Source organism: Brassica napus, chromosome C8 (genome assembly GCF_020379485.1).
Source record: "Brassica napus cultivar Da-Ae chromosome C8, Da-Ae, whole genome shotgun sequence".
Taxonomy (NCBI): Eukaryota; Viridiplantae; Streptophyta; class Magnoliopsida; order Brassicales; family Brassicaceae; genus Brassica; species Brassica napus.
Genome location: NC_063451.1, coordinates 13,062,990 through 13,072,651, shown reverse-complemented (window position 1 = coordinate 13,072,651; position 9,662 = coordinate 13,062,990). Strand labels below are relative to the sequence as shown.

Here is a 9,662-nt window from a genome sequence, read left to right as displayed (position 1 = left end):
ATGGGTTTACTCCGCCAGATGTGAGTTGGCAGACATTGGGGCCCTCTCGAGTGTGTTATATTGATGGGGCGCGGAGAGAACAAGATGCTTTCACTGGCCAGGGCTTGTATTTTCGGAAGATGAATTCAGAGGACGTAATGATGGGCGCAATGAACCTTCGACGTAGCCTATCACCTTTACATGCTGAATGTGAAGCACTGATTTGGGCGATGGAGTGCATGAAGACCCTGCAGTTCTCAGACGTAGTATTTGTGACGGATTGTTCTCAACTGGTGAAGATGGTGTCTTCACCCGACGAATGGCCGGCGTTTGCTACACACATGGAAGAATTTTCCCGAAGTAAGACTTTTTTCCCCAACTTCATGATCAGACATATCTCAAGGGCACAAAATACAATGGCGGACAAGCTGGCACGTGGTGCGAGGAGTTCTCCTTCAGCTATGCTATATGTCGATTCTTTACCTCTGGTTTGGCTATCTGAACCGGTGGTTTCATAGGCTTCTTGCCTCTTATGTTGTAAAAAAAAAAAAAAAAAAGACTATTATATTTTTGTTATGAATTGTGTTTAAAAAAAAAAAGATTCTTTTGAACTGAAAGAACAAAACCAGAGTAAACCAAGCAAGAGTATTTTATTTCGGTTTGTTTTGAAACAGGGAACTAAAATTGAAAGAAGTAAAGAATCCCAAGTCCCTAACCGGTATATAAATCAACAATTGAGTTTGGTAAAGTTTTGAATCCCCGGATTTGGTTCTGGAGCACACGTTAACCATACTGTTCAAAAATTTGAAATGGTCGGAGATGACGAAATTAGCCGTTCGAAATCAAAACTGGTCCAAATCAGGAAGGGATGGAGACTATAGATTTGGGTCTGTGAATCGTCATCTCCGATGATGGCGGAGCAACAAGTGCGGGAGAAGACGATCCCTGTGTTCACTGTGCTGAAAAACGACGCCATTCTCAAGAACATCTTCGTCGTCAACAGTCGCGATTTCTCGTCGCCGGAGAGAAACGGTAACGCTGAAGATGAGGTAGAGCAGATTCTGATCGTAGGTCGGCATCCAGACTGCGATATTCTGCTGACGCACCCTAGCATTAGCAAATACCACCTGCAGATCCGATCTCTTCCCTCTCGTCAGAAACTCTTCGTCACCGATCTATCCTCTGGTATGAAATCCGAAATTTAGATTGTTTCAAGCGGGAATTTTTTCTCATTTACTTGGAATCTTGATTTGATTTTAGTGGATGGGACATGGGTTAGGGATGAGAAAGTTGAGGCAGATGCTTGCGTTGAGGTGGAGGAAGGTGATGTCATTAGGATCGGTGCTTCAACAAGGCTCTATAGACTGCATTGGATTCCCCTTAGCCATGCATATGATCTCGACAATCCATTTGTTTCATCTACAGTGATGGAGCAAGATGAAGATAATAGAATTTTTGAAGCAGAGGTTTCAACTTCTCTTTCTTTTTTTTTTTGGCTATTAAATGTTTGTTGTTAGTTTATTTGTCCTTAGCCTGAGAGTATTATCTGCAGTCACAAGCGGACACTGCGTCAGGTGATGATGGAGATGGACATTTGGATGTGACTTCTCAAGTCCTTAGTGAGGACGAGGATACATACATTGATACAAGGGAATTTTCGTTGCCGCTTGCATCTCCAAGTGCTTTGACATTAGCTAGAGATTCTTCTATCGATACACAAAAGCTACAATCTGATGAAGATTCTCAGTCTTTAGCGCAATGTGCTTTAGAAGCCGCACCAGAAAAGCCAAGTAAGCAGCACAGTTTGGAGGATGATGAATGGTATGTCAGAGGAGATGGAGGTCATGTGATGTCAGAGATGGAGTCATCAGACCCGGAGACAGAGGATGTTCAGGTTTCACCCGAGTTGGCCATTAATAGTGTAGAAGCCAAACCAGAAAATCCAAGCAAGGAACAGAGACCAGATGTTCACTGCATGAGCAGCAAATCAAAGGTGAATCATGAGCCGGTGGCACCAAAGAAGAAAGCTGAAAACTCCTCCTCCCAAAGCCAATCATACATCGATGCATCTTCTACTGCATCAGCAAGAAACAACATATCTATGGGCATTCATTCTTCTTCTGTAAGTCATAATTAGTTTTGTTGTCATTGTGTACTTGTTATAATAACCATAAGTGTCACTGTGTATTTAGAATGGAAAGAACAAGATGAAGTGGACCATTGTGTTGGACACTTCTTCTCTCCTCCACAAGGAGTCTAGGAAGCCACTGCGCTTGCTGCAAGGTCTCAAAGGGACACATCTGGTCGTACCACTAACAGGCAAAACCCTTTTTTACTTTTCTATTCTATCAATAGTTTCTAGCTTCACGTAAAGCTCTAATCACAAACCATAAAATCATTTACTTTTTTTTTTTTTACTTTCTATACGGCTGTAAATTGCATACAGCATAAGCAGATGAATCTATAATACAGTTCTGGAAGAATTCTCTTTGACAACATAAGTTGTAGTTGATTCTTATGATAAAACAATTAATATATCCTTTGCGTTAATCACCCAAATCTTTACTTCTTATATGATCAATTGCTTTTGGATAATCTTTTTACCATCATCACCCCCTTTGATTTCGTTGTTCAGTGTTAAGGGAACTAAATGAGACTAAGCGCAATTGGAATCTTCTCTTAAGAAGAAGAGCAGAGATTGCTTCCTCAGCCCTGGATTGGATCGAAGAGTGTAAGGTTAATACCAAATGGTGGATTCAGCTCCAAAGCCTATCAGAGGAAACCAAAGCAACTGCTGCACCAACCCCACCAGTAACTCCTCAGTCAAATGGCTCTACATCAGACGATCAAGTTCTCGAATGTGCACTTCTTTACCGAAACCTTAACATCTATGAAAACCTCGTTCTTCTTAGCAATGATGTAACTCTCAAGATCAAAGCCATGGCAGAGGTAATATATGAACAAGTTTCTATATTCAGTGTGTTTTTTTTCTTTAAAACTAAGTATTGTGTTATAATAACGTTTTGGATCCAGCATGTGATTTGCGAGACACCGCATGAGTTCTACGAGAGTCTGAAGAATCCGTTGTCGGAGAGGTTTATGTGGCCAGAGAGTTTGCCGAGAGGAAGGACTTGGAGTCATTTTGACCACGTCGTGGTGAGAGAAAAGTACAACAACCGAACTTGTTTCCCTTACAGGAAGAAGCCAACGCTCAATGGTGGACGAGAAGAGAGTGCTGCAGCAGCAGCAAAAGGTTTGAAGCTCATACTGCTCCTTAACTCTCATTATGGCCACATTCATTAATGATTCAACATCCATTGTTGTTCCTTCTTTTCAAGTAAGCCAAATAAATTAAACTCGCTTACACATGGAATACTTTTTTAGAATAATGACATTTTCCATATAATTAGTACTTTTTTATTGTGGAATTGTATTTGTCTTCCAATTATGGCGATCGTCATTCCCACGAATGTTAGAATATTGGGGGTTAATCGTTAAGCTGAAATATAGACCACATATAGTTTGGGAATGTGCTTTGTAATAATCACTTACTGTTATGGACCCATAAGGTGGTAATGACTCTTCAAAACATGAAAGCATATATATATTGGAAGGGACATTTTATGTAACACAATTAGAAGTTGATGATTAGTCTATATCCAGATGTTAGCATTTGCACAATGCAACAGCTTACGCATATTCCACCCATGGTGGCTCGATAAACTTTGTGACACGTATTTTCTGGTGTAGCTTTGATAATAAATGAAAGGACTAGACTTGAATCGGAAAGTAAATGTTTTTGAAATATGGAAGGAAATAATAATAGCCGTCAAAACATCATCGTTCATGTAATTAATCAACTTTCTATTATTAATATTTTTATTATTATTGTGTTTGTATTTAAAGACGTAATGAGATGTGGTTATTTCTCCATACTCTATGGTAGAAACATTTGGTAGTGAAGTGGCGCTTATCGTGTTTTGGTATTAAGGTTATTAAATCAAATTATAAATGATTATTTTCACTTTGTCTAGAATGCAAATATTATCGAGAGTTATAGACACTACCAGAATTAGAGGTTCCACCACTTTTAATGGGTGTAATCATCCTTGTCCATTTTGCCCCCAACACTTGATTCTTGTTTCCTTCATAAGAAATCAAAACCATATTTGGTTTTGAACTCTTCTCCTAGTAGCTAGTATCGACGGCCACCTTTTTCTTTTTCAAAATTGATCCACGCTATTCCGTTTATCTTTGGCTTTGTTTGAATTTTTTTTATTAATATGCTAAAGATTGTTAAATATGCTAAATACATTAAACATGTTAGTCAAGATCGAATCGGAGATTAGAGGCTCATATGTTCAATTTATTGGAGGGACTAACATACTTTCATATTGCTTATATTTAGAGAAAGTTTACACTTTGATCAATAACATACATAACCATCATAAAGTGTACTAAGAGTATCTCTAGAGACAAGTTTGACAAAACTTTAAATATGAAGTTTAGGGTATTTTCTAAAAGATAAACTCCGTATTTTCCTTTTTTCAAAACAAAAATAAATAAATCCAATTTTTATATTTTAGGTTATACTAGTTTTTAATATTAATAAAAATAAAATTTATACTAGAAAAGTGTTATAAATAGTAAAACATGCATATTTAAAAGCTACGGTGAACATTATAGATTATTAAAATGAACATTACATTAAATGATAACTAGAACACACATACTAAATCATAAATTATAAATAAAATATTAAAAGAGTCAATAACTATTTTATATTTTTATATATGATTAATTAATGAATTTAAAAATAATATATATTATTTTTTGTTATTACAGATAGGTTATAAACTAAAAATGATTGAATATGATATTTTTTATATCTAAAATATTAATAAAATATAAGATTATGAAGACTAAAATAGTAATTAATAAAACTATTTGATAAACATATAATTAAAACTTTTTATAATTATAAAAACTTAAAAATATGAAGTTTTGAAACCGTTTGTTTGACACTAAAGATGACAGTCTTAGTTAGCTCGTAAGGGCATCTGCATTAGTAAAACTTAGGAGGGGTTCACCAATTTAATTTTTTATTATTATTTTTTTTCGTTTGATTTCTTAAAAAAAAAAACGTAAAAAGCCCAACCAATTGCAGACCGCCACGCGTCGTGAGGCCCACGAAATAGTTGTGAATCCGTCTCTTACGCGTGAACCTGCAAGACCTTGTGTTCCTTTTTTTGTTTTGGGAAGCGTGTGAACCTGGGTTTAAAACCCTCCATGTGGATGGCCTAAAGGGGGTCTGGCATATGGGGGTCTTGTGCTTGCTCAATCAACGACCTATTATATTTATTAGAATCTATTTTGTTATCACATACTCTAATTAAAAACAATTCCTTGGTTTTCAACTTTGGCTTTCCAGTGAGTGCATGAACGAAACGAACCTTCGTGGCAGGTGACTCCACGTGGCAGATGTAATTGCACTTTGAACTTGGAGGAGGTTCCTCACAATTTAAGTAACTTTTTAATTTCTTTTGTCGTCTACTAGTTAAGTAACTTTATCCTCATTTCCCGACGTACAAAAAAAACTTGGAAAATTTGTTCTTAGGCCAAAAAAAAATAATAACTATGTCCCAGTTACGTTAATTTTTATTTTATATTATTTTTACTTCTAACGTTATTTAATTTTTTAAAAATAAATCAAATAAATATTTTTGCAAAAAAAAAAAGGAAATAGTAATTAATGATAAAATACATATATTAACTTAGTGGTATTTTTTTCCAGCTCTAGAAATATTTAAATCATAATTTCAGATTTTGTTTGATAAAAAAATAGAATTGGCGTTCTACGAAGTAAAAAATAAAATCAACTTGTTTCATTAAATCTAATATGTTTAGAATATGTAATCTACGTAAATAATAGTAATATAAAAATATTTGGATTACATATTCCGCGTTTAACTTATCGCTCTAAAATCGATAAACATCAGAATTTGCACATTACTATAAATCTAAAACCCGTAGAAATAAAATCTACACATTACTATAAATCTAAAACCCGTAGAAATCGAATTCAAACATGTTTACTGTATTTTACATATAGTAGAATACAGATTCTACGAATAAGGATAATCAGTTTCAAAAATATGGGAAGAAAATATTTAGAAAAATTCAATTTTCATCTATGAAAAATCGAAAATAAAATTAAAATATATCTAAATATATTATAATATATTTTATTAATTTTTATTATTAATTTTAGTTATAATAATATTTTATTATAATATTAAATATATCTAAATATATTATAATTATTTATTAATTGTAATTACGAATTTAAAATTAAAATTTTAAAAGTTTTATTACCATTTTGAAAATAATTAACCTAATGAAACATAGAAAAATGTGAAATTAGTTTAATAGGACATAGTTATCATTTTTTTAACCTAAAATAACAATTTTTCTGAATTTTTTTTTCTAAAGTAGGTTTTTCTTATATTGCTTGGAATTTTCGGTATATTACAAAACTGTATAAAAATTAGTTCCCAATCTATTTAAGAGACGAAGAGTTGTTATTTTATAAGAAAACTACGAGTTACCTATGTTTGTTTCTACGTGAAACTTTTACACGTATAATTTTTTTTTAAGTTAAAAAAAAACTAATTTACAAAAAAAAAAATAGTCAAAAGAAACAAAATTTAGCAAAAAAATCTATTGGCCAATATTAAAAATGTATTGGGTGTTAATTAATGATTAGTTTCAATTTCGAGTTGCCAAGTCAAAATATGTAAAAGAAGCGCATGGAGAATGGAGAGAGAGAGAGAGAAATAAATAAAAATACGACTACTTATTACAGAGGAGAGAGGACTAGTTGCAGATTGGACCCCACCACTCCTTGTCTATTTTTACTTTCCCATAAATCAACGGCTCCGGTTGTAATGTCACAGTGTTTGATGCGATAAAATGCATGGTAGCCGTCAGATGGGGCGGATGCTCATAAAAATGCATCTCAACGGCTGAGATGAATGCGTTGACTTTAGTAGGAGTAAATCACAAAGTGGAAGGAAGGAAGGAGATTTTCGCTAATAAAAAGACGAACCCCGCTCGAGCTCTGCTTCCCTCTTCCTCTCTATCTCTCGATCCTTCAAAGCGGCCATTGGAGGTCTCGAAGAACCATTTTAAGCTATACTTCTGGTGAATCTCTCTCTCTCTCTTTTTCAATTTCTTTACTTTCCGATTTGATTCGTGAAGCTTGTGCTTTGATCGTGTTTTGGGTTGAGAAAGCGTTATATGATTTGGGCTTTTACTTATTGTCCGCGGCGAGTGATGATCCATTCGATAAAAGTTAGGATTTTTTTTGTTTGACCGTGTATGTTTTTTTTTTGTTTTCTTGTGGATGTTGTTACGTTACGTTACGCGTAAGCTTATCATCGTTTGCAGATCTCGAGATTCGTGCGAGAAGATAACTTTCTGGGGAATTATTTGACTCTCTGCTTAAGGTAAAGTTTGGTTTGATTCTCTTACAATATCTTTTGTCTCTGTGTCCTAATTCTGATTCGGTTACAAGATTTCGTGTTTGACTCTCTCCTAAGGTTTTACTTCTCTGTAATATCTTTTGTCTCGTGGTCCTAAGTTATTGATTTGATGATCCGTAGGGTGACCACAAGATCTTGACGAAAAAATGGAAACAGAAGATGATCTTTGTAAGAACAACTGGGGAGGCGCATCTTCTTCTTCGTCTTCCAAAAGGCGTGAGCAGGTATGCTTCACGTCACAGCACAAGTGGGAAGATGCTTCTATCTTGGATTACGAGATGGGTATGGAGGAAGAGCCTGCTTTCCAAGAAAACAGCAACAACAACAACGGTGGTCAAGTTAATGTTGATTTCCTCCAAGGCGTCAGGGCTCAAGCGTGGGATCCGAGGACGATGCTGAGCAACTTGTCTTTTATGGAAGAGAAGATTCACGAGCTCCAGGATCTTGTTCATCTGATGGTTCGCCGAAACGGGCAGCTTCAAGGTCGTCAAGAACAGCTCGTTGCTCATCAGCAGCAGCTCATAACCACTGATCTTACTTCCATAATCATACAGCTGATTTCAACTGCAGGTAGTCTTCTTCCATCTGTTAAGCATCATAATATGTCAACAGCGCCGGGTCCATTCACCGGTTCAGCCTTGTTCCCTTATCCAAGGGAGGCTAATAACCTTGCTTCGCAGACCCTAAACAACAACACTTGCGAGTTCGATTTGCCTAAGCCCATTGTTGTCGAAGAGAGGGAAAGCCATGTTGTAGAAGAACATGAAATGAAAGACGAAGATGATGTGGAGGAAGGAGAGAATCTTCTTCCCGGTTCTTACGAGATACTGCAGCTCGAGAAAGAGGAGATCCTCGCTCCCCATACTCACTTCTGCACCATCTGTGGCAAAGGTTTCAAGAGAGACGCTAACCTGAGGATGCACATGAGAGGGCACGGAGATGAGTACAAAACTCCTGCTGCTCTGGCTAAACCCAACAAAGAAGCCGCACCCGGGTCTGAGCCGATGCTGATCAAAAGATACTCCTGCCCATTCCCTGGTTGCAAACGTAACAAGGATCACAAAAAGTTCCAGCCGTTGAAGACGATTCTATGCGTGAAGAACCACTATAAACGCACCCACTGCGACAAAAGCTTCACTTGCAGCCGCTGCCATACCAAGAAATTCTCTGTCATTGCCGATCTCAAAACCCACGAGAAGCACTGCGGGAAAAACAAGTGGCTCTGTTCCTGTGGCACTACATTCTCGAGGAAAGACAAGCTGTTTGGTCACATTGCTCTGTTCCAAGGACACACGCCTGCCATCCCACTTGAAGAGACGAAACCTTCTGCGCAGCGAGGGAGCTCTGCTTGCGAGAACAGCAACAACAACAACAACACAGGAATGGTTGGTTTCAATCTTGGCTCTGCAACAAATGCTATTGAAGAAGTCGCACAGCCTGGATTCATGGATGGGAAGATACGTTTCGAGGACTCGTTCTCGCCGCTGAGCTTTGACACGTGTAATTTTGGAGGGTTCCATGAGTTCCCACGACCCATGTTTGATGATTCAGAGAGTTCATTTCAAATGCTTATTTCAAGTGCCTGTGGTTTCTCTCCCAGGAATGGTGGTGAGTCTGTTTCAAATACTAGTCTTTAAATCATTTGCAATATATGATTAAGCTATCTAAGTTGTTCTTGGCCTTTTTAGCCTCTAGGCAGCTCCTTTTCTGTCTGTAATTTGTTATTTTCTAGAATAATATCAGGAGAGCAAAAAGTGGATTTCCTTTTCTTATGTCATGTAATATAAGAAAGTTTAGTTTCTTTTTTCCCCTTACCGTTAACGGTTCACTTTGGTGGAACCAACTGTTTACAAACAAATTTTAGAAAACGAACTCTTTGATATTTATGGAATATACCAACAAATTTGATATAGCCTAAAGGTGTTACACCGTTAAACTAAAAGTATGCAACTACAATGACGATACACCACGTACTAACGAACTAGATTTAAGTGAGGAAAAACTTGCGATCACTTCTTGAGCATGATTGTGTTGATCTCCAACGAGTTCTAATTTTGAATGGTAAAAAGAAAGCTTCAGTTTTTGAATATCATCTATGCAAGGTTGAGAAAAAACTTGACAGTACTTCTCTTAATCATT

General features: G+C 36.5%; 2 protein-coding genes across 4 annotated transcripts; both read left to right on the top strand.

The window, feature by feature from the left end:
* The first annotated feature begins 540 nt into the window (after positions 1-540).
* Positions 541-3,407, top strand: LOC106413957 (FHA domain-containing protein PS1-like). The gene is made up of 6 exons (XM_013854678.3): positions 541-1,164; positions 1,240-1,445; positions 1,532-2,101; positions 2,172-2,298; positions 2,615-2,928; positions 3,013-3,407. The coding sequence occupies exons 1-6, from the start codon at positions 888-890 to the stop codon at positions 3,280-3,282; spliced, it is 1,764 nt and encodes a 587-aa protein (XP_013710132.2). The 5' UTR covers positions 541-887; the 3' UTR covers positions 3,283-3,407.
* Positions 3,408-6,809: 3,402 nt separating this feature from the next.
* On the top strand, positions 6,810-9,324 carry LOC106415625 (protein SENSITIVE TO PROTON RHIZOTOXICITY 1). 3 transcript variants are annotated; one of them, XM_048765732.1, is made up of 4 exons: positions 6,949-7,182; positions 7,429-7,487; positions 7,644-8,093; positions 8,204-9,324. In XM_048765732.1, the coding sequence occupies exon 4, from the start codon at positions 8,291-8,293 to the stop codon at positions 9,158-9,160; it is 870 nt and encodes a 289-aa protein (XP_048621689.1). In that variant the 5' UTR covers positions 6,949-7,182; positions 7,429-7,487; positions 7,644-8,093; positions 8,204-8,290; the 3' UTR covers positions 9,161-9,324. The 3 variants fall into 3 exon arrangements, with proteins under 3 accessions (XP_013711832.2, XP_048621689.1, XP_048621688.1); XM_013856378.3 differs by having other exon boundaries at positions 6,810-7,182; positions 7,644-9,324; XM_048765731.1 differs by having other exon boundaries at positions 6,951-7,182; positions 7,391-7,487; positions 7,644-9,324.
* Positions 9,325-9,662: the final 338 nt, after the last annotated feature.